Source organism: Eulemur rufifrons, chromosome 7 (genome assembly GCF_041146395.1).
Source record: "Eulemur rufifrons isolate Redbay chromosome 7, OSU_ERuf_1, whole genome shotgun sequence".
NCBI classification, from domain to species: Eukaryota; Metazoa; Chordata; class Mammalia; order Primates; family Lemuridae; genus Eulemur; species Eulemur rufifrons.
In genome coordinates this window covers 162353563-162379537 of record NC_090989.1, presented here as the reverse complement: position 1 = coordinate 162379537, position 25975 = coordinate 162353563, and the positions used below count along the sequence as shown (strand labels likewise).

Genomic DNA, 25975 nt, shown 5'->3' with positions numbered 1-25975 from the left:
ATTATAAACTTTGTATATACATATAGAAACATGCACAGATCCTAAGTATGCAGCTTGAATTATTACCACTAAGTGAGCCCATTTCTGTAACCACTACCCAGATCAAGCATTATGAGCATCCTAGAAGACATCATGCTTATATCTCCTCCTAATCATGACCTTCTCCCTTCTCCTTAAAGGTAACCTCTATCCTGCCTTCTAACAGATTAATTTTACCCATTTTTATCTTTATATAAGTTGAACAAGTGGTGCTTGTTTTTCCATTCTTGGGATACTTCACTTAGTAGAATGGGTTCCAGCTCTATCCAGAATAATACAAGAGGTGCAATATCACCATTGTTTTTTGTGGCTGAGTAGAACTCTATGGTATACATATACCACATTTTATTAATCCACTCATATATTAATTGACCGTGAAATTCTACCTTCAAAAGTCTGAGGATTCCACACAAAAGGAGGACACTAAAAATAAAGTCTAAGGAAAAATTATTTTCAACCTAAAATTTTGGACTCATCCAATCTCACAATCAAATGAGTGCAGAATGAAGATACAAGGTCTCAAAAATATATTTATTTACATCCTTTCTCAGAAGAAAACTGGAAGATACTCTCCACGAAAATGAAAGGGTAGGCCGGGCGCGGTGGCTCACGCCTGTAATCCTAGCACTCTGGGAGGCCGAGGTGGGCGGATCCTTTGAGCTCAGGAGTTCGAGACCAGCCTGAGCAAGAGCGAGACCCCATCTCTACTAAAAATAGAAAGAAATTATATGGACAGCTAAAAATATATATAGAAAAAGTTAGCCGGGCATGGTGGTGCATGCCTGTAGTCCCAACTACTCGGGAGGCTGAGACAGGAGGATCCCTTGAGCTCAGGAGTTTGAGGTTGCTGTGAGCTGATGCCACGGCACTCACTCTAGCCTGGGCAACAAAGTGAGACTCTGTCTCAAAAAAAAAAAAAAAAAAAAAGAAAATGAAAGGGTAGATTAAGAAAAAGGAGCATATAGGATCCAAGAAATAAAGGATTTCATCCAGGAGAAAAGCAAAGAGAGAATCTCCTCCAAAAAAGTAAAGTTTTCAAGAAAAGAAAAAAGCCAAAGGGAATTTCCACAATTAAGGCCAAAGGAATTCAAAGGATGAAGTTTGGGCAGCTCATCTAGAGAGCAGACAGTCCAGAGTTCAGCATAAAAATGGCAGCTTTCAGGAGGAAAGTCTCCAGGAAAAAAATGTGTCTGATAGAGTATGATGTGTTTGAACATGAAGAATAAAATTGATTGTGATTTTACAGTGGTAATGGGGAGTTTGGAAGAATTAATGTTCATCTGGGAGGCCGAGGTGGGCGGATCGTTTGAGCTCAGGAGTTCGAGACCAGCCTGAGCAAGAGCGAGACCCCACCTCTACTAAAAATAGAAAGAAATTATATGGACAGCTAAAAATATATATAGAAAAAATTAGCCGGGCATGGTGGCGCATGCCTGTAGTCCCAGCTACTCGGGAGGCTGAGACAGGAGGATCGCTTGAGCTCAGGAGTTTGAGGTTGCTGTGAGCTAGGCTGACGCCACGGCACTCACTCTAGCCTGGGCAACAGGGTGAGACTCTGTCTCAAAAAAAAAAAAAAAAAAAAAAAAAAAAAGAATTAATGTTCAGAATGTAGAAAACTGATGACAAAAAGCAATGATCAACTTCAAGAAAACAAAAAGTTTTTTGTACAAGAAAAAAATGTAATCATAGTATATCATGTGGCTCAGATGTGCACAACTTTTTTTTTTAAATAGACTTTGTTTTTGGAGCAGTTTTAGGTTCACAGCAAAATTAAGTGGACAGTACATGGAGTTTTCATATGCCCCTTGTCCCCATACATGTATAAGCCTCCCCCTCTGTGAGCATCCATACCAGAGTGGTGCATTTGTTACAGTTGATGAACCTGCATTGAGACATCACTATCACCCCAACTACATAGTTTACATTAGAGTTTATTCTTGGGACTGTACATTCTTTAGGTTTTGACAAATGTATAATAACATGTACCTACCACTATAGCATCATTTCAGAATAGCTTCACTGCCCTAAAAGTCCTCTGTGCTCCAACTATTATATTTATTTCTCTCTTCCCCAACCCTTGGCAACAACTGATCTTTTTACTGTCTCTAAAGTTTTGGCTTTCAGAATGTCACATAGTCAGTGTTATATAGTATGTAGCCTTTTCAGATTGTCCTCTATCACTTAGTAATTTGCATTTAAAGTTTCTCAATGTCTTTTCATAGTATCATATCTCAGTTCTTTTTAGCACTGAATAATATTTCATTGTATGCATGTACCACAGTTTATCCATTCAACTATTGAAGGACATCTTGGTTGCTTCCAGGCTTTCACAGGATGAATAAACCTGCTATAAACATTCTTGTGGAAGCTTTTTTATGGGAACATAAGTTTTCAACTTATTTGGGCATACCAAGGAACACTATCACTGAATCATATGGTAATAACATGTTTAGTTTTGTAAGAAACTGCTAAACTGTCTTCCCAAGTGGCCGTACCATATTGTATTCCTACCAGCAATGAATGAGTTCCTATTGCTCCACATCCTTGCCAGCATTTGGTGTTTTCAGTGTTTCAAATTTTCACCATTATAATAGGTGTATAGTGCACAGCTTTTTAATGTAAGATTATTAATGTAAAACACTAATAATTTATCTAAAAATTATGAAAAATCATATTAGGATGCAGAGAGGGAAGGAAGATTCAGTGGTAGTTTAAGAGTACTGAATCCTCTTTTCTTTTTTCAAAATAGGAAGTTAAGTATTCTCTAAAACTGGTAGGTGAAGAGATGTCAGTATAATGCTACTATTTATAAATATAGAAGTAAGCACCAGAAGATTAAGAAGATACAGCTGAAAGTTTTTGAAAGATATAGCTGAAAATAGTTGCCTCTGCATTGCGGGACTTGGGGATATGTGAGGTGGAAGGGCAGCAATAGGGGAATAATGTCTTTTTCTTTGTTTTCTTTATTTCAGCTTGTTATGGGGGTACCAATGTTAAGATTACATAAATTGCCTTTGCCCCACTCTAGTCAGAGCTTCAAGAGTGTCCATCCCCCAGCTGGTGCGCACAGCACCCATTAGGTGTGAATATACCCAAGCCTCCTCCCCCCTCCCCTTAATGTGCACATAAGTGTTGATCAGTTAATACCAATTTGATGGTGAGTACGTGTGGTGCTTGTTTTTCCATTCTTGTGATACTTCACTTAGTAGAATGGGTTCCAGCTCTATCCAGGATAATACAAGAGGTGCTAGATCACCATTGTTTTTTGTAGCTGAGTAGAACTCCATGGTATACATATACCACATTTCATTAATCCACTCATGTATTAATGGGCACTTGGGTGTTTGTGCTGCTATAATCATTCTAGTGCAGTTGTCTTTTTTATAGAATATCTTTTTTTCCTTTGGGTAAATGCCCAGTAATGGGATTGCTGGATCAAATGGTAGTTCTCCTTGGATCTCTTTCAGGTATCTCTAGATTGCTTTCCACAGAGGTGGTACTAGTTTGTAGTCCCACCAGCAGTGTATGGGTGTTCCTATCTCTCTACATCCATGGCAACATTTAGTGTTTTGGGACTTTCTGGTAAAAGCCATTCTCACTGGAGTTAAGTGATATCTCATTGTGGTTTTGCATTGCATTTCCCTGATGATTAGAGATGTTGAGCATGTTTTTCATATGTTTATTGGCCATTAGTCTATCTTGTTTTGAAAAGTTTCTGTTCATGTCCTTTGCCCACTTTTTGATGGGGTTATTTGATTTTTTCTTGCTGATTTCAGAGTTCTGTATAGATTATAGTTATCAGCCCTTTATCAGATATGTATCATATGAATATTTTCTCTCGTTCTGTGGGTTGTCTGTTTGTTCTCATAATAGTTTCCTTGGCTGTTCAGAAGCTTTTTAATTTGATCAGGTCCCATTTATTTATTTTTGTTGTTGCTGTGATTGCCTTTGGGGTCTTCCTCATAAATTCTTTGCCTAAGCCAATATCTATAAGAGTTTTTCCAACATTTTCTTCTAGAATTCTCATAGTTTTATGCCTTAGGTTTAAGTCTGTTATCCACTGTGAGTTGATTTTTGTGAGAGGTGAAAGGTGGGGATCCTGTTTCAGTCTTCTACATGTGGCTATCCAGTTTTCCCAGCACCATTTATTCAATAAGGATTCTTTTCCTCAGTGTATGTTTTTGTCTGCTTTGTCAAAGATTAGATGGCTATATGAGGATGGTTTTATATCTGGGTTCTCAGTTCTGTTTGATTGGTCTATGTCTCTGTTCTTGTGCCAGTACTTATGCTGTTTTAGTTACTGTAGCCTTGTAGGATGGTTTGAAGCCTGGTAAATTGATGCCTCCCAATTTGTTCTTTTTGCTTAAGATTGCTTTTGCTATACAGAGTCTTCTCTGGCTCCATACAAAGCATAGAATTATTTTTTCTAGATTTGCAAAAATGATGTTGGTATTTTAATAGGGATTGCATTGAATCTGTAGATCACTTTGGGTAGTATAGACATTTTAAGAATGTTGATTCTGCTGACCCATGAGCATAGTATAGTTTTCCACCTGTTTACATCCTCTGCTATTTCCTTCCTCAGTGTTTCGTAGTTCTCCCTGTAGAGCTCTTTTGCCTCCTTAGTTAAATATATTCCTAGGTATTTTATTATCTTTGTTGCTATTGTGAAGGGTATTGAGTCTTTGATCTGGTTCTCAGTTTGACTGTTGTTGGCATATAGAAATACTACTGATTTCTGTACATTGATTTTGTACCCTGAGACTTTGCTGAATTTGGAGGCAAGATGGCAAATGAGAAAATCCTCCAGCCAGAGTGTCTCTTCAAGAAAAAAAAATTTTTTTAGATGAAAGTTTACAAACCAAACACAGACAAACGTAGATCAGATGAGGGTCAGAAGGAACAGTGCCTGAATCTATAGGAGATTCTACGGGAAGAAGCTGAAGAGCAGAACTGGAAGGAGAAAGGCATTGGCAGGGTCTAAACCCCGAGAGACTTGGAGACCAGTGATAAGGGTAGAGGAAGCTGTTAACTTTCCCCTCCCTTGGATCTCAAACTGCTGGTGGGCTCCTGAGCTGCTGGAAAGACCTATCAACACCAGCCCAGAGACTGTTGCCACCGTGAGCAGTAGGCCTCTTGCGGACAGTGCATCGTCTCCCTCAAAATGTCTTTTTCTTATAAGTTTTATAGTACCATTGAAATTTTTTAATATACATGTATTGTTTAAAAAGTGAATGAATAGCCTATAAGGAAATCTAAGAAAACAAGCATTGATGTGATTTCTTTGAAGTTTTTGGAAGGCTTAAAAAGAAGCCTTATGAGTGTAGCATCTCAGATTACCTAAAATGTTCTGGATAGACTTGAGGAAGCATGCTGTGTGTTTCAGGGTGCTGTGATGTGTAACCACATATTCCTCGTCGCTTAGCTGCCAGTATTTAACCTGGTGTAAGTACTCACCCTGTCTTTATGCATCAGTTTCCTCATCAATAAAATGAGGATGATAATTGTTCCTTGGTTAGGTAAAATACTACTATTATATTCCCGGTGAAAGCATACTGTGTATAAGCCAAGTAAATCTCAGAGAAATTATTAATAAATTGGTATTGTAGGGCCTAAAGACATGGGTTATGATTCCAACAGTCCATTGTTGTGATCATGTACCAACTTTCTGGTTTTATGTGAATCCTGAACATCCCTGAGCTTTGCTTTCTCATTAATTACTATAAGGTTGTTGTGACAATCCAATTAAATACAAAACTACATGTGAAAAGACATAAAGTATAATGCAGTGTACAGATGTTAAACACTTACCTGTCTTCTATACATCGGGCACTGGGATGACATAGCCCCTGCTTCAAGGAACTCAGGGTCTGGCAGGAAAACTTACATGTAATGGTAGATTACCCCATGATAACTTTCCTAATGGGCTTAATTAGCAGTAGAAGGAGAGTCTGGAGCACGGCCCATTACTTGGGAGAGCCGTTTGATGAGGTACTTGGATTTCACAGACATGTCAAGTTAAAAAAAATTGAGGGCTACCATAGATTGCCAACATTTGAATTTGCCAAATCAGGGTATTAAAATAAACAAACAAGAGAATTACAATTATTTTGATTATTTCATTAAATGAAAGGACATTTACACACACATGCACACACACAAGAATGAACAAACTAGGAAGCTCTCAATTTCAGAATAAAGGCTAACATTTTCACCATAGACCACTGAAAATGACATCATGGATTACTATCTGTCTGTAGACCATGGCTTGAGATATCCTGATGTAGAAGATTAACTTTCCAAACTGTATCTTGAAGGAAAAATAACAGTTTTACAAACAATGGAAATAGGATGAGGAAAAAAAGCATTTCAGGGAGAGGAGAGGTCATATATATGTATACTTATATGTGTGTGTGTGTGTGTGTGTGTGTGTGTGTATAAAGGCATGGCACCATAAAAGGATTTTGTGTATTCAAGGAAGAGGGAGTTCAGTATGGTACATGGGTACATGGCAGAGTGGGAGGTATAATATTGCACTACTAGACTGCATACTTTGGATGACACAAAGATGTAGAGCACAGTTCCTGTCCTTGGAATTTTATGTATAATCATTGACACAAGAAAAGTTAATACAAGAGTTCATTATGAAGATAATTATACAAAATAGGGCAAAGGATAACATAGTATAGGGAAAATTGAGTGTACCTGATCAAGGAAATTGGCAATAGAAGTGATATGATGGTGATGGTGATGATTGCAGCATTAACCCTTGGTATGACATAGGCAGAGTTCTAAACACTTCACATATATTAGCTTATTTAATGTTCATAAAAAACCACAATGAGATATCACTTAACTCCAGTGAGAATGGCCTTTATCAAAAAGTCCCAAAACAATATATGTTGGCGTGGATGCGGAGAGACAGGAACACTCATACACTGCTGGTGGGACTGTAAACTAGTGCAACCCCTGTGGAAAGCAATGTGGAGATACCTTAAACAGATTCAAGTAGACCTACCATTCGATGCAGCAATCCCATTATTGGGCATCTACCCAGAAGAACAAAAGTCATTCTATAAAAAAGACACCTGCACCCGAATGTTTATAGCAGTACAATTCACAATCGCAAAGATGTGGAAACAACCCAAATGCCCATTGATTCATGAATGGATTAGCAAAATGTGGTATATGTATACCATGGAATATTACTCAGCTATTAGAAATAATGGTGATATGGCATCTCTTTGGTTCTCCTGGAGAGAGTTGGAACCCATTCTATTAAGTGAAGTATCCCAAGAATGGAAAAACAAGCACCACATGTACTCACCAGCAAACTGGTTTCCCTGACTGCACATTTGGGAATAACACCAATTGGGTATTGGACAGAAGTGGGGGGTTGGGGGAGGGGATGGGTGTATACCTACTTGATGAGTGCGATGTGCACTGTCTAGGGAATGGACACGCTTGAAGCTCAGACTCGGGGGGATGGGGAGGCATGAGCAATATATAGAACCTGAACTTTTGTATCCCCATAATGAGCTGAAATAAAAAGAAAAAAAAAAAACCCTCTATGAGGTAGATGTTACTGTTATCCCTGCTTTATAGATAGGAAAAATGAGGCACAGAGAAGTCAAGTAATGTGCTCAATGTCACACAACTGTTAAGTAATAGAACCAGGATTTCAACCTGGCAGTAGGGCTCCAGAGTTTATGCTCCTAATTTCTGCAGTGCTCTGTACTGCCTCTCATGGACTAGTAGAAGAGAAGGAAAATTTTAAAAAGAATGATAAAAGAGATGTCATGGAGTAGGAATGCCAAGATTTGGTCACTGGCTATGTTTAAGGATGATGTATTAAAATAAATAATGGCTGTCCTTTTGTCTTTCTTACTGAAAGAGGAGTCACTTTCTTTTGCAAAGACAGATTAGTGACAGTGTTGATACCTTTATCACAGGAAATTCTTTTACTTGTTTCTTAAATTTCATATTGAGATTTGACTGAAAAATATTATATTAAATGCTTATTTGAGCTCAGTACTTTACTGTCTTTGGCTTATTTAAATTGCTGCCATTTCACTCTAGAACTTCTTAAACTCACCCAAGCTATGAGACTTTGCCTAATTCCTTTGCTTTGCTATTCTCTCTTTACACAGTGGGGTATAATAGAAAGTGAATTGTGGGAACCTTGAAACAAGTGATGAACCAGTTTCTACTTGCCCAGAGGAATGACTTGCTGGACAAGTAGTAAAGCGTACTGATTCAATTTAGTTTATTACTTCATGGTTCCTAAGGGGACATGGACTGACAGTTGTAGGCATTTGCATGACTGAATTATTGATTAACTCTTATCATTCTGTGTTTAAAGTTAAAAACCAGAATATCTGTGTAGATAGATAAGAGAAAGAGGAGAGAAACAAGAAGATCAAATGATAATCTATTAAGTATAGACTTATTCTGTGCCAATGATGATTTTATAGGTCTTCTAGCTCCCTAACTCAGTGTTCTTTCTCAAATATCAGTACTGGGGAGTATGTGTTCTGTGTTCAGAAATACAAGAAAATAAGAATTAAAGGTATGATTTCAGACTGAGAGCCTCTGCAAGGCATAGACCACGTCTCTCCACAGTTTTATTTATCTCTAGCACATGACCTGGCACTGGTAACCTATCATAAATGTTTGCTGAAGTACTGAATTAAGAGTTGGCTATTTATTTGATTATTCATCCATTCACTCTCTAGTCAATAAATCTTTATTGAGTATCAAGCAATGTGAAGAAAATTCTTCCTTCAGAGGCCACAGAAGAATCTAGAAACACTGACATCTAGCATTAATAGACTCACTGATCAGGGAAGGGCCTTAGAGGCCCTCTAATCTAATTGTCTTAGTTATACAAATATTAATAAGAAAAACCAGGCCCATGGAAATGAGGTATCTTGTGCTGATGTCACACAAGGTGGAACTCAATACAAAGCCTCTGGCTATTCTTTCCTCAATAGTACACAGGTTTACCTTCCCCAGTAACCAGAATGGTTTGGTATTTTTAATATTTATTATTAGTAATATTTAGTACTCTTATTTTGGGTGTTTCCTCACTTCTGTCCTCATCTCCAGATCAGGTTAGTGCACACTATACCCAAATCTCATCAACTTAAGGCTGCATTTCTACTCCTTCCTGTAGTGGAGTTGAACTCAAAATGCTCTTGCCCAGCAAATCACCCTAGAGCAAGAAAGAGGGTAAGGTCTTAGCAAAGCAGAGGTGCCCTGCAGCCAAGAGTAGATCTCACAAAAATGGGTCATGAATATCTGCATATCAAGACTCATAATTATTCTGATTAGAGTATCTATTATATTTTATAAACATTTATAAAATATTATTTATAATAGAATCTTATGTCTCATCTAAGGAAAACAATCCAATTAAAATATTAATAGCATCCAAAATGATTAAATGCCTACAAATAAATCTAACCAAGGATGTGAAAGAGTTGTACACTGAAAATTACAAAACATTCCTGAAAGAAATTAAAGAGGAAATAAATAAATTGAAAGACATCTTATGTGCATAGATTGGAAGACTTAATATTGTTAAAATGTCAATATTACCCAAAGTGATCTACAGATTCAGTGCAATCTCTCTCAGAATTCCAATGGCCTTTATTTGCAGAAATGGAAAAGCTGATCCTCTAATTCACATGAAATCCGCAAATAACTAAAACAATCTTGAATGAAAATCAAAGTTGGACGATTCACACTTCCCAATTTCAAAATTTATTGCAAAGCTGCAATAATTAAACAGTTTGGTACTGAAATAAGGACTGATGTATAGATCAACAGAATAGAATTGAGTCCAGAAATAAAATATACATTTGATTTCCACAAGGGCTGTAAGATCATTTAATGGAGAAAGAATAGTCTGCTCAACAAATGGTTGTGGAACAACAACTGGTTATCCACATGTAAAAATATGAGGTTGGACCCCTACCTCACACCATATGCAAAAATTAACTCAAAATATATCACTGACCTAAATATAAGAGCTAAAACCATAAAACTCTTGCAAAAAAAAAAAAGAGGTAGATCATCATGACCTTGCTTTTGGCAATGTTCTTAGATATGACACCAAAAGCACGGCAACAGAATTTTAAAAAATAAAGTTGGAATTCACCAAAATTAGAAACATTTATGCATCAAAGAATATTGCCAAGAAAATGAAGAGACAACCTACAGAATGGAAGACAATATTTGCAAATCATATGTCTAATAGGATATATATTCTGATTCTAGATATATGAAGATATACATAGAATATTCTGATGTATTCTGACTGTACCCAGAATATACAGTCAGCCCCTCATACCTGCAGATTCCCACATCCATGAACCCAACCAACTGCAGATCAAAAATATCCGAGAAAAAAAAAAATTAACAATACAACAATAAAAAATTATACAAATAAACAATGCAGTATAACAACTATTTACATAGCATTTACATTGTAGAAGGTATTATAAGTAATCTAGAGACAATTTAAAGTATACAGGATGATGTGCATAGGTTATGTGCAAAGACTACACTAGTTTATATAAGGGACTTGAGTATCCGTGGATTTTGGTATCCACAGGGCATCCTGGAACCAATCTCCTGTGAGACAGCTGTATAAAGAACTCTTACAGCTCACCAACAAAAAGACAAACAACCCAATTAAAAAAAATAATCAAAAGATTTAAATAGACATTTCTCCAAAGAAGATATACAAATGGCAGACAAACACATGAAAAGATGCTCAATATCATTAGTCATTAGGGAAATGCAAATTAAAACCACAATGAGGCGCCACTTCATACCCACTAGGATGGCTATAATTTTTTTAATGGAAATAACAAGTACTGACAAGGATGTAGAGAAATTAGAACCCTTGTACATTACTGTGGGTAACACAAAATGGTTCACCCACTGTGGAAAACAGTGTGGTCATTCCTCAAAAAAGTTAAATTTAGAATTACCATGACCCTGCATTTCCATTCCTAGATATATACCCAAAAGAATGCAAAACAGGTACCCACACAAGTACATGTACATGCATGTTCAAAGCAGCACTGTTTGTGATAGGCAAAATGAGGAAAGAGCCCAAATGTTCATCAATGGATTGATAAAACAAAATGATGTCGTATGTACTACAATGGAATAGTATCCAGCCATAAAAAGGAATGAAGTATTGATACATGCTGCAATGTGGATAGACCTCTAAAACATACTATGTGAAAAAAGTCAGACATAAAATGTCACATATTGTATGACTCCATAGATATGAAATGTCCAGAATAGGCAAATGCATAGAGAAAGAGCATAAATTTGTGGTTGCCAGGAACTGGGGTCCTGAGCAACTGGATAGAAACTGCTTAATGGGTAATGGATTTTACTTTGGAGTGAGGGAAATGTTTTGAAAGTAGATAGAGTGCTAATTACACAGCATTGTGAAGTACTAAGTACCACTGAATAGTTCACTTTAAAATGGTCAATTTTATGTTAATGTGCATTTCTCCTCAATAAATTATTTTTTTAAAAAAAGCTCAAAGGGCATGATTTATTCAGGATAGCCAAGTTTTGGGTATAATCCAGGCATATTTATCTCTTTAGACATCAAAACCTTTTATTATTAAAAAACAGTGAGATGTACTTATGTAGCACTTGCTGCATACCAGGCACTGTTCTTATCCCCTCATATACATTAATCATCATTTAAACTTTGTTTAAGCATCACAATAGCCCTGTGAGGTAAGTACTCTTTTTATATCCATGATTTACCGATGAGGAGAGCAGGGTTCAGTGAGGTAAAGTGACTGTGCCAAGGTCACACAGCTAATAAGTAGTGGAGCTGGAATATGAACCCAAGGTGCCTCGCTCCAGAGCCTGTGCTCCTAATCACTGTAATATACTGCTTCTTAATATCTTTTCAGCTTTATACAGTAAACTCCACAAGGCCAGGAATTTGAATCCATGCCAGTCCCAGAGAAAATCTGGTAGTTATATGGCAAATGAATGAATGAATGAACCAAAAATAAACAGACTTTACAGCAATATCTTGGCAGAGACCTTTGTGTTTTATGCTTGGCTCTCACTGGTGTTTCAGAGAGCTGGAATTTGATATAACTAAGGCACTATTCTAGGCATTGTAGGCTACTACCAAATAAATAAGATGAATGTAGATGGGTCTGGGACCAGTGAACTATTATAAAATTAGTTCTTATATAAACTATATGAATTAGGAGGAGCCATGAACTAAAGCAGTTATAAATCTCACTACTTTATAAGGCATTTTCCCCTAATAAAATGGGGATAATGATTTTTAATGCATAAAGTGTTTTATATATGTATTAAAATTGATGACTTAATTTTTAAAGCTAGTTAAGATTCTCATCAAAGATATTAAACACCTACAGAATGGTTCGTTTTGTGATGGCTTTATGGCCAAAGAAAGGGGAACAGGGTTACAAAGTCACTCAAACATTCTAACGCATGAACTCATACTAGGAGCAAAAACACCAAAAAAAAAAAAAAAAAAAAATCCACCATCTGGTTGTGCTTGGATGCTACATGAGCAAATCTGTCAGCTTTCTCATAGCCTTCTCCTTCATGTACCATTTTGCCATTCTGAACTGACCATTCCAGCCAACATTGTGTGCTGTCATATTTGTTAGCAAAAGCAGTTTAGATTCTGCTATGTCATTATCTAGATGTTAATAAGACAGTCTGTATGTTTCCATACACAGTCCTTTCCAGAAGATAGAAATTGTCTGAAAGAACAAGGCAGATAGGCCCTGGGTCCCTTAGTATCTGATTGCCAGCTCGATTTTGTATTTTCCATCTTGGGAGAAAGTTGTGATATCCAAATAAAATGTGCATGGAGTACTTTTCAGGATATAGCTGAACAAAGAATAACCAAAGAAAAAAAAGAAGACTTGGCAGCTGCATTTAATCTAGTCCAAGCTGTTATTAAGGGGCTTTTGTCCATGACCATTTACTGAACTTCCTCTTTGAACCAGGTGCTATACTAAATATATCATTGGGATTCTCTCCCATGCCAGCAACCCTTTAGCAGAACTTTCTTTCAGTTCCCAAAATGCACTGAAGTCCGTCTGCTTTCACAATCTTCAATGCTCTGTTCCCTCCACCTGAATGATCACTCTCACCCCCATATCACTAGTCTACTTTCTACTTATTCTTTGTGACTCAGCTTAAATATCTCTTTATCAGACAGGACTTTCCAATGACACCCTATGCTGTTAGATTATCCCATTATGCTCTTTCATCATCTTGAACTTTTCCTTCAGAACACTTAACAAAATTATAATTAAATAATTATTGATGATTTGATTTGTTTCATAGTCTCTGCTAGATGTAAGCTTCAAGAAGGCAAGGACACGGTCACTCTGGCTCACCACTAGATTCTCAGCCATTAGACAAGTGCCTGGCATGTAGTAGAGCCTCAATAAGTGTTTGCTGAGTGACAGAATGAGTAAATGAGTGAAGGCAGACCATGCTCCCTATGAACAATTCACTACTATTTAATTTTTATGTAAGGTCTATGCTATTCTCAGACTTAACCCTTATTTTTAAATCAAGCTGTAAATGCTAAATAAAATAAAATAAATTGACATAATAATTGGACATGGAGAAAAGGAGTGGTTAGTGGTGAGGCAGGTGGTAGGGAGATGAGTTAACTGCCATTTAGTGCTACAGAACATCCAGCTTCCAGGTAACAGATGGTCCTAAAGCACCTTTTTTAGTTTGGTTTCACAAAAATGAGACTAAAGCCACTTTCCAAGTTTTCCTCCATAAAGTCTCAAAGAAAGTTTGAGAACTTGTAGTTGCTAAATGGGCTTAATGATTAGTCTTTATTTAAAAAAATCAACTAATAGGGTCTTTTTATTTCTCCTTCTATTGCAGGTTTTATACTGTCCACAATTTCCCTCAAAGAATAATCCAGTAAGTAGTGAGACAGTTCTGGGTGCAAAGGAAGAGTAGATATATAGAAAAGAAAGATGATGTAGAGGGGATTTGAGCCTTTTAGTGTGAAGTCTGATCTGCATGTCAGCCATGTTCCTGTAAGATTCAGATTGGACTTTTGTAATAGTCTCTACCTTGTTCTGTCTTCCATAAAAACTTAGGGATTTATGGTTACCAGAGATTTTCTGTCTGTTTCTGTTTACTTGGAAACTCAGGTTTTGTGTTGATAGCATTTCAAACTTTTTATGCCATTGTGTGTATACTAATCACACAAGCCCTATAAGCTAAAGGTTTCATGATTCCCTTTATAGGATTCAGGATACAGCATTTTATTAATAGTTCAAGTTCTTACTGGCCTCCAGAATTCTCTTTGTCTTTTAGTTTATCAATATAGTCATTGATGTGGAAATTATCTTTTTCTACCTCAGAGGAGTTTGTAATGATATGTCAAATATATATCTGGAGTTAGTTTAGTTATTTTCTTTATTTCATCTTATTGTTATGGGGGATAAAGAATTGCAGGTTACATACATTGCCCATGTACCGCCTCTCCCCCCAAGTCAGAGCTCCAGGTGTGTCTGTTCCCCAGATAGTACGTGTTGCACCCATCATGTAGGTATATATCCCTCCCTTCCCCACCCCCCCTTCCCGAGTCAGCACCTTCAAGCGTTACCATTCCCCAAAGGGTGCACAATGCACTCATTGTGTAGGCATACACCCATCCCCTCCCCCACCCTCCACCTCAGTCTGATATCCGATTGGTGTGGTTCCCAGATGTGTATTTAGGTGATGTTCAGGGAAACCAATTTTCTGGTGAGTATATGTGATGCTTGGTTTTCCATTCTTGGGATACTTCACTTAATATAATGGGTTCCAACTCTCTCCAGGAGAACCATAGAGATGTCGTATCTTCATTATTCCTTATAGCTGAGTAAAATTCCATGGTATACATATACCACAGCTTACTAATCCAATCATGTATTGATGGGCATTTGGGTTGTTTCCACATCTTTGCTATTGTGAATTCTGCTGCTATAAACATTCGGGTACATGTGTCTTTGTTAAAGAATGACCTTTTTTCCTTTGGGTATATGCCCAATAATGGGATTTCTGGATCAAATGGCAGGTCTGCTTGAATCTGTTTAAGATACCTCCATAATGATTTCCACAGGGGTTGCACTAGTTTGCAGTCCCACCAGCAGTGTATGAGTGTTCCTGTCTCTCCGCATCCACACCAACATGTGTTGTTTTGGGATTTTTTGATAAAGGCCATTCTCACTGGGGTTAAGTGATATCTCATTGTGGTTTTGATTTGCATTTCTCTGATGATTAGGGATGTTGAGCATTTTTTCATATGTTTGTTAGCCATTCTTATATCTTCTTCTGAGAAATTTCTATTCATGTCATTTGCCCACTTTTTGATAAGGTTGTTTGATTTTTTTCTTGCTGATTTTCCTGAGTTCTAAATAGATTCTTGTTATCAGTCCTTTATCTGATGTGTAGTATGCAAAAATTTTTTCCCATTCTGCAGGTGGTCTGTTTATTCTCTGGACTGTTTCTTTGGCTGTGCAGAAGCTTTTTAATTTAATCATGTCCCATTCATTTATTTTTGTTGCTGCTGTGATTGCCTTGGGGGTCTTCTTCATAAATTCTTTGCCTAGGCCAATGTCTGTAAGAGTCTTTCCTACATTTTCTTCTAGAATTCTGATTGTATCACACCTAAGGTTTAAGTCTGTTATCCACCGTGATTTGATTTTTGTGAGAGGTGAAAGCTGTGGGTCCTGTTTCAGTCTTCTACAAGTGGCTAACCAATTCTCCCAGCACCATTTATTGAATAGGGATTCTTGTCCCCAGAGTATATTCTTTCCCGCTTTGTCAAAAATTAGGTGACTATATGAGGATGGTTCTATATTTAGATTTTCTGTTGTGTTCCACTGGTCTGTGTCCCTGTACTTGTGCCAGTACCAGGCTGTTTTAAGAACCACGGCCTTGTAGTATAGTTTGAGGTCTGGCAAATTAATACCTCCCATTTTGTTTTTGTTGCTTAAAATTGCTTTTGCTATACGGGGTCTTCTCTGATTCCATGCAAAGTGTATAATTATTTTCTCTACGTCTGTGAAGAATGATGTTGGTAATTTAATAGGGATTGCATTGAATCTGTAGATCACTTTGGGTAGTATAGACATTTTAACAATGTTGATTCTTCCGATCCACGAGCATGGTATATTTTTCCATCTATTTGCAAGTTCTGCTATTTCTTTTCTCAGTGTTTCATAGTTTTCCTTATAGAGGTCCTTTACCTCTTTAGTTAGGTATATACCTAGATATTTTATTTTCTTTGTTGGTATTTTGAATGGTATTGAGTCTTTAATTTGGTTTTCCGATTGACTGTTATTGGCATATATAAATGCCTCTGATTTGTGTATATTAATTTTGTAGCCTGAGATGTTGCTATATTCATTAATCAATTCCAGGAGTCTCATGGTTGAATCCTGGGGGTTTTCCAGATATAACATCATATCATCAGCAAAAAGTGAGAGTTTGATCTCTTCCTTCCGTATTTGGACTCCCTTGATTTTGCTCTCTTGCCTGATAGCTCTCGCAAGGACTTCCAATACTATGTTGAAAAGTAATGGGGACAGTGGGCAGCCCTGTCTGGTTCCAGTTCTAAGTGGGTGTGCTTTCAATTTTTCCCCGTTCAGAATGATGTTGGTTGTGGGTTTGTCATATATGGCTTGTATCATTTTTAGGTAGGCTCCATCTACGCCTATTTTGTTAAGCGTTTTTATCATAAAAGGGTGTTGAATTTTGTCAAATGCTTTTTCTGCATCTAATGAGAGCATCATATGGTTTTTGTTTTTGCTTCTATTTATGTGGTGAATTACATGTACAGATTTACGTATGTTGAACCACCCCTGCATCTCTGCGATGAAGCCCACTTGGTCCTGGTGGATTATTTTTTTGATAAGTACTTGGATTCAATTTGCTAGTATTTTATTGAAAATTTTTGCATCTATATTCATGAGAGAAATTGGTCTGTAGTTCTCTATTTTTGTTGCGTCCTTTCCTGGTTTTGGTATCAATGTTATATTGGCTTGGTAGAACATGTTGAGGAGAATTCCATCCTTCTCAATATTGGAGAATAGTTTATGTAGGATGGGCACCAGTTCTTCTTTGTATGTATGGTAAAATTCAGGTGTGAACCCATCTGGACCAGGGCTTTTCTTTTTGGGAAGGTTTTTTATTGCTGTTTCGATTTCAGTTCTTGATATTGGTCTGTTCAGGTACTCTATTTCTTCCTGGATGAGCCTGGGAAGACTATGTGTTTCTAAAAATTTGTCCATTTCCTCCACATTCTCCAGTTTGTGTGCATGAAGATTTTTGTAGAATTCATAGATGATATCTTGTATCTCTGTAGCATCGGTTGTGATTTCTCCTTTCATGTTCCTAATGGAGGTTATTAGAGATTTTACTTTTGTCCTCTTGGTTAGTCTAGCCAGAGGTGTGTCTATTTTGTTTATCTTTTCAAAGAACCAACTTTTTGTTTTATTAATTTCCCTTATAGTTTCTTTGTTGTCCTTTTCATTTAATTCTGATTTGATCTTAGTTATTTCTCACCTTCTGCTGGGTTTGGGGTCATTCTGTTCTTCTTTCTTCAGGTTTTTGAGTCTATTCATTAGGTTGTCTATTTGCAGGTTTTCTGTCTTTTTGATATAGGCATTTATGGATATGAATTTTCCTCTCAGAACTGCTTTAGCTGTGTCCCATAGATTTTGATAAGTTGTATCTCCATTGTCATTTAATTCAAAGAAACTTTTGATTTCCATCTTGATTTCTTCCTTTGTAGAATAATTATTCAGGAGAAAGTTATTTAGCTTCCATGACTTTGAGTAAGAGTGAGGGTTTCTGTTTGTGATCATTGTTACTTTTATTCCGCTGTGATCTGAGAAGATGCATGGTATAATTTCTATTTTTTTGAATTTTTTAAGACATGCTTTATGTCCTAGGACATGGTCAATCTTAGAGAATGTCCCGTGAGCTGATGAGAAGAATGTATATTCTGTGGACTTTGGGTAGAATGTCCTATAGATGTCAGCCATGCCCATTTGTTCTAGCATTCTATTTAGGTCCATTATGTCTTTATTTTCTGTTTAGAGAATCTGTCCTGTACTGTCAGTGGGGTGTTAAAGTCTCCGGCTATTACAGTATTGTTATCTATCATTTGGTTCAGATCTAGTAGGGTTTGCGTTATGAATCTAGGTGAACCTAGGTTGGGTGCATATATATTGAGTATAGTCATGGCTTCTTGTTGAATTTTGCCTTTAACCAGTATGTAGTAGCCATCTTTGTCTTTTATTATTTTTGTTGGTTTGAAAGCTAAGTTATTGGAAATTAAGATTGCCACACCAGCTTTCTTTTGGTTACCGTTTGCTTGAAATATTGATTTCCATCCTTTTATTTTCAGTCTAAATGCATCTTTGCAGGTTAGGTGAGTTTCTTGAAGACAGCAGATACTTGGATTGTGGTTTTTTATCCATTGGGCCAGTCTATGTCTCTTGAGTGGGGAATTCAAGCCATTCATATTTATTGAGAAAACTGATAAGTGAGACAGTTTTTTGTTCAGCTTGTTGTGTAGAACTTCATTGCGATGTTTTCTCTCCTGAGCCATTGTGGTATCTGGAATTTGATCTTTAGCTCTTGAGTAGTTTTACATTTGTGGATCTTTCTTGTGCTGATCCGTGTGTAACTCTCTTTTGAGTACTTCTTGGAGGGCTGGTCTGGTCTTGGTGAATTCCCTCAACCTTTGTTTATCTGAGAATGTCTTCATTTCTCCTTCGTATAGAAAACTTAGCTGAGTACAAGATTCTAGGCTGGGCATTATTCTGTTTCAGAAGAGTGAAAATGGGGCCCCAACCTCTTCTTGCTTGTAAGGTTTCAGCTGAGAAATCTGGCATAATTCTGATGGGTTTTCCTTTGTAAGTTACTTGTTTCTTTCTCCTTACAGCTCGAAGAAGGGACTCTTTAGTGGATATTTTGGTCAGCCTGATGACTACGTGGCATGGTGTTTTCCTATTTGCTATGAATCTCCCAGGGGTCCTTTGAGCTTCTTGAATCTGTATATCTAGAGTATTAGCAAGGCCTGGAAAATTTTCCTCGATTATGTCTTCAAATAGCTTGTCCAACCCTTGCTTATTGTCTTCTTCACCCTCAGGAATGCCAATAACTCTCAAGTTAGGTTTCTTCACATAATCCCACATTTCTTGAAGACTCTGATCATTTCTCTTACTTCTTTGATCTATCTCTGTGACTGACTTATTTAGTTGGAAAGAGTTATCTTCAATTTCTGAGATTCTTTCCTCTGTTTGATTTACCCTGCTCTTGAGACTTTCCACAGTGTTTTGTAGCTCTTTGAGTGAATTCTTCATTTCTAGGAGTTCAGTTTGGTTTTTCTTCAATATTTCAATTTCTTTAGTGAATTTTTCCTCCAAATCCTGTATTTTTTTTGTGTGTGTGGTTTTCTTTGTGTTGGTTATCCATTGATTCTTGTATATTATTCAGCTTGTTTATAGTCCATAATTGGAATTCTTCCTGTGACATGTTGGTGTTTTGAGTCTGGTTTGTGTCAAATGGTTGAAAGCTGGTATTTCTCTTTGGGGGTGAGCTTTCCGTTTGATTCTTTGTGCTCCCCATGTTTTCTCGCTGGGCCCTTCCCATCTAGATTTATCGTTGGATCTTTTCTTATAGATTTAGTCTGGTTAACAACACTCTTTGTGCTCTGTTCTTAGGCTGTGAAGCAGTCTAAGTATGTTGCTTCCTTTGGCAAGAGGGGGAGACTGTTTTGTATTGTTTAGAGATTTTTCTATTTCAGTTGGGGGACTGCTTCTGATGGGTCCAATCCTAGAGGATTGGAGTGATCCAAGACCGCTTTGGCGAGTTAGGACACTGTGTTGTGGTCTTAGAAGGCAGGCAGGGTCCACACTAGTAGTAGACCGAAATTCTCTTTGTTTGTTTGTTTGTTTGTTTCCCTTTGGTTCTTCCTCTATAGGGGAGTTTTCTGTCTCTATCCGCAGGAAAGATACTAGCTATGGGGAGTGGCCGGTGCCCTCGCTCGCTCAGCGCCCCAGTTGCTGCAGCTCCCACGGGCAAATGTCTGCCTTGGCCCAATGTCCCCAGGGACCAGGCTCCACATTCTCGCTTCTGGAGAAGTATTCAGTGTTTACACATGGGCGGGGCCCCTATATAAGGTCTGTGGACCAGGGGAGGGGGCCGTCCAGGGAGCCTCTTGGCACCCTATTGCTCCGCAGTGACTTGGCTGTGGGCCCCAAGATGGCGATTGCGCGCCCGCAGATCGCCGGCACTGGGGGTGACTGCTCAGGTTCCGGTATGTACCAGAGCCAGGGGCCTGGCCAGTTCCGAAGCTCACCGTGGCTCCCCAGCTCAGACCTCACTCGCTCTGTTTGTCCCACGTTGATTTTCCGTGGATTCATACCACTGTTCTTGTGTGGGAGCGGTCCTCTAGCATTGTGGCAGGTCCGGATCCATGACTTCCTCACCGGGAGCGCAAATGCAGGCAGTCACCACCACTCCACCATCTTCTCTCTCTCCTAGTTTAGTTATTTTTTTTTTCCAAATGTTTACTATCTCGAGAGTTCATTTACTTAATTACTTTATATCGATTTTCTAAAGATCAATGAAAAATAAAGAATCGATAAAGAATATCTGAAAACTAAAATTTGTAAATCTACAACATTTTTAATGACTGGGGCATTAGGACACTTAGAAACCATTACCTTGCTGATGAGTATTTAAGTTTTTTTAAATGATTCATTTTCCTTTTCAGATTAGGACGTTAGTATCCAATTAGGAAAATTCCATGGTTAGGGTGCACAGAAACCTCTTCTAACATTATTTGCCTTTATTAACTTGCTGAGAATTTATACTTACTTAATGATGGTTTTTGAGGGATGATTGGTTGAATTTTTCTTACTATTCAGATTCACAAATAAGCACACAAATATTTTTTCCCACTAGATTCTAAAAATTGAAACTTTACTCATAAAAATCTAACATATATAGAAGCTATTGTAAAGAATAAAATTAAAATGATGTTTAAGCTAACCACCTAAAGTTATTTTACATTTTGGTATATTTCCTTCCAGTCTTTTTGCCACTCATACACTGCTATATATTTATTTTTCTACAGTTGAGATAGAGTTTTTGATATCTATTATTTCCATTTAACTTATCTTGAACTTTTCCCTTATCATTGAGACACCTTCATAAATACAATTTCTTGTGGTTCTTTACCATGCATCCCATGAAACACTATAATGTGTTTAACACTCCTCAAGTGCTAGAAATTTAAGTTGTTTATTTTCCAGAAATTATAAAACCTATTTACATAGATCTTTGAGTTTCTAATTTTTTTTACTTTAGAATAGATTCATAAAATGAAATTACTGAATAAAATGGTATGAACATTTTAAGGCTTTGATACATATAATAAAATTGCTTTCTAGAATATTAATACTAATTGATATTTCTACTTGCAACAAATGACAAGGCTTAATATATTTACCATAAAAGAGGTCATACTAAAAAATAGGAAAAAATGCACTATTAGTAAAATGTCTTAAGAACAAGAACAGAAAATGCACTAAAAGGAAATTAAAATATCACTATAAAATATAAAATATCACTATATCAAATTCACTATGTGAATGAAATTAAAATACTACCATAATTTTAATAAACTATTTTTTCTTTGAAAATATTGAAAGGTAGGATTTTAACAGAAGCTGGATAAAGGGTATATAGGAAACTATACTTTTTTAAAACTTTTAATAAGTCTAAAATTATTTTAAAATAAAAAGTTAAAAAGTTAATTTACTCATATAATGGTTATGGGTACTTAGGTTATTCAATAATGTTATTGTACATATTGGTCTCATATAAATGAGCTGATATACTCCCAGAAGTCTTAATAGGAGCATACTCAACTAGTTTTTTCAAGTCCCATCTCTAGTATTGAAAAGCAAATATAAAATATTTCCAATGAATGCTTTCATTTATTGCATAGTTCTCTGAATGCACTCCATATGTTATATGCTTCATCTCTTTTAATTCTTTCTACAAGCCTAGGAAGTAAGCAGTAAAATTACCATGCTCATTTTACAGATAAGAAAACCAAGTCTGAAAGGTTGAATAATTCATCCAAAGTTGTACTCTAAAATCTTTTCCTTTAATTGGTTTCATTTATAAAATATCTCCATTTGGCAGAAATGGCTTACATTTTGAGAATGAATGTTTGTCTTTACTTTCAGCTGTACGTGGTGTTCCCTTTCCAGCAGATGAACCTGTAGACATTATTCCCAGAAGCTGTCAACTAACAACAGATGTTCCACATGTCACACAACTGCTAAACATGACTAAACTCCGCCAAACTGAAATAAAATTTGGAGGTCATACTCTAAGTTCAGCAGAATCAGGTATGCACTCATACACCTAATTTATAAGCATAATACGTCTGTATCTCTTCAGTGAAGTGTGACTTCCTCCAAAGAGGGCACTGTACCTCATTCTTGTATGTCCCTAGCACTTAACACAGTACTTGCCACATACCAGGTCAGGGGCTACAAACTCAGATCATTACTGAGGCCAGGAAGATAACAAATAAATAAAGTGGGCTGGTTGCCTGGATATTGGACACAGAAATATTTTCTACTTCAACAGTGAGCCTTACTAGGGGAGGAGGAGGCAGAGGAGGTTAAAGAAGCCGAGTGAGGTACCACTTCAGAGAAATGATTCTCCTACTACTGAAACAGTAACTTTAACAGCTATGCAAATGATACAATAAATGGCAATTAACACTCAGCCCCTGTGAGCACGCTGTAGGGAGTTGGGGGGAACCACAGCCCCTGGAAGCTCTCTCTCAGTCTAGAGGAATAGCTGCAATTCAGTTCTAGCCAGTGTTGCCTTTTCAAGAATGCAAGCCCAGTCTCACCAGATCTCTCATTTTTCCAAGAGGAGCTGGGTATCCGAATGTTTGTGATGAATCTCCCAATTTTAAAGTATTGTCTAAAATTTTTCAAAAACACTCTGTGGGCCTCAGAAAACATGCCAGGGTTGCCAGTTTTCTACCTCTGCAATAATCACTGTAGCTATTGACCAAATGAATGAATTGTACATACAAATCAAGAAACTTAATATCGTCTAAATGAATGCTTCTCAACTCCCAACGTGTCAGAATCACCTGATACATTTTTTAAATACTTGATGTCAAAAAAAGATTTTTTTTCTCATGTTTGTGCTCTACCCCCAGAGATTATGATTTAATTAGCCTGGGATGAGTGTTTTTTAAAACTCCTCTGGTGATTCTGTTGTGGAGCCATGGTTAAGAACCACTGCATCATTTAGCCCACAAAGATCGTGTGGTTCAGATGACATTCATAACATTGAAGTAATTCAGAGGAAGGTAAAATGATAGTTGTCATAATGGGACATTTATGGAGGAAGTTGAAGGTATTCAATATATATTTATGTAAATAAGTATTTATAGCAAATTAATAAATGAGGGAGTTTATGGAAGTGTACGGTGGGGCAGAAGACTGAGCAAAGACTCAGAGACAGCAAAATGGGTAGATAAGTTTTCCTAGAGGATTAGTAAGAGGAATGGCATGAGGAGGCAGAATGGCCATGTTGGAAGAACATGAGAAGAGTGGGCCTCATGTTCCTAAAGTAGAGGAATGATAACTTCTGTTTTGGGAGGTGGAATTTGACAGAAGGATTTAAGATGAAGTTTGAAATCAAGTGAGACCAGAGATTAAGGAGCACAAGTAAGATGTCTTTGCAGCAATCTAGGCATCAAATGACAAGGGCCCACTAGTTGGTTCTGAAAGTGGAACCAACAGGGAAACTACAGGGAAAACTGGCAGGACTTGGTGATTCTCAGATAACAGAAAGGATGAGAGAGTGGTCAAAGTTTGAGGGAGGTCAAAGGAGAAATAGGAGAAAAGAGATAACCGTGGTGAAAACTGCAAAAGTGAATTCATTTTACTCTCTGCACTTATCCCATGTTCATTTATTCTTGGTGTATTTTCTACATGTCAACCTTCATCAGCATTGCATGTCCTAAATTGTATATTTCTAGAGAATTGGGACCTATTTTGTAACTTTTTCAGTATAAACCCTGGCAGAAGACTGTATAAATAGGCAGTACATTTTTAATTGCCTATTTATGACATTTCCAAACTTACGGAAGAGTAGAGAGAATGTATGATGAGCAACCCCCTGGGTACCCATCACCTGCTTCCACAATTACCAACTTTAGGCAGAACTTTTTGATAGCAGTAAGGGGCACACATAGAATTTGCATAGTAATTATATACCGCATATTTGGACAGATAGAGAAAGGTTGTATAAAATCCATGTTCATTAAAGAGGCTTTAGAAAATATATACACAAAAGGATAAAAATATCTCACACCCTAGATGGCCACTGTAAAACACTTTGAGACACAATTCAATCTTAACTGAAGATTCATCACAGAATGAAATGAATGCTATGATAACTTTCAATAACAAATGACTAAGCCATAAAGCATATTCGGTAACTCTTTGCAGTTGTAAATGTTCTTTTTTTCTTCTATCTCTCTAGTTTATGTTTTGAGAACTATAATTATGTCTTTAAATGAAAGTGAAAGTCTATATCCAGATTTTTTTTTCCTCATTTGAGATACGGGTTGTCTTTTTCCCCAGTAAATGCACCACTCTAATACAATTGCTGGTTTTCTTCTCTTGATACCTGGGGAGTTATTAATAGAACCATCATGATGGTTTACCAGAATTCCAGCTTTTAATGTCTCCTTTAGCCTGGTGTACTTTAATAGCGATCCTCAAGTTTCCTAATTTAGTCTGCAAGCCATTATGGGCTGACTAAACAATGTGACCATGAGAAGCAGCTAAATAGACCTCAGGTGGAGCATCCTGCTCCTCTAACAGTGGAGAAGCACTTTACCTCTGCCCTGTGAGGGGTTCGCAGATGTTTTCATTTCAATGTGACATAAATTCCATCCCACCCCACCCTCTTTCCCTTTTAATAGAGATTGAATCTGACTAAGCACAGAGAGCTGGGAAATCCCAGGACCTCTGTGCCCAGAGTTCTGGAAAGGAGAGAAACATAGGAAGAGGAAAAGCTTGGCAAGATCTCTTTCTGGGCCAGAGCCATGAGGTCCTGCTGGGAGGCTCCGAAAGAGCAGTTATATCCAGATATTTTAAGAGTCCTTTTTTTAATTTAAAGTTCGAGGACACTTAAAATTTCTAATTTTGACATTTGCAAGATTGGACACTTACTGTAAGTGAATATAATAATTATTATTGTTCTCTATGTAACATATTTTGTTTGAAAGATGTAGTTAATGAATAATGCCCAAGGACAGACTTTTTAATCATGGAAAAGCCAGGAGATATTTCTTCATTTGAGCTATTTGTTTTTGTGTCTTTCTAAAAAGTGGACTCCCTGTGATGAGATTTGAATTGCATGAGAAAATGTGTGCTCTTATAATTGACTGTGTAGTACTCATGTAAATCATGATATTTTATTATAAATGCACATATTGAGAGATCCCAATGAAGCTTCTAGAGAAAGAAGTTTTCTAGCATTTCACACAAGCCAAAAAGGAAACCTTGAAACTTGCAATTGTTTTGGAGTGCAGTTTGTTGAATGTCATATAACTTGATCAAGAGAATTTAATGAAATTATTAAGATGATTGTGTTTCCAAAAAGCTACACGTTCACACTATTCACTTTGTCGATTCCCAGTGCATATTAACTAATGACTATTAGTCTACAGAAGACTGTGGAATCTGATGATCTTATTTTCATTAATTGGACCCCAGTTTAATTGAACCAGAGTATCAGATTTGGTTATTGA

The 25975-nt window shown here is 37.0% G+C and overlaps 1 protein-coding gene across 2 annotated transcripts in view; it reads left to right on the top strand.

Moving 5' to 3' along the window:
• Positions 1-25975, top strand: part of CFAP20DC (CFAP20 domain containing) — a 252338-nt gene that overhangs the window by 113753 nt on the left and 112610 nt on the right. The window contains exon 7 of one of the 2 annotated variants that reach the window (XM_069473755.1): positions 22368-22532. The exons of the other annotated variant lie outside the window; for it this stretch is intronic. Coding sequence (XP_069329856.1) covers positions 22368-22532 — 165 coding nt within the window. The remainder of the gene's footprint in view (positions 1-22367; positions 22533-25975) is intronic. 2 annotated transcript variants of the gene reach the window in all.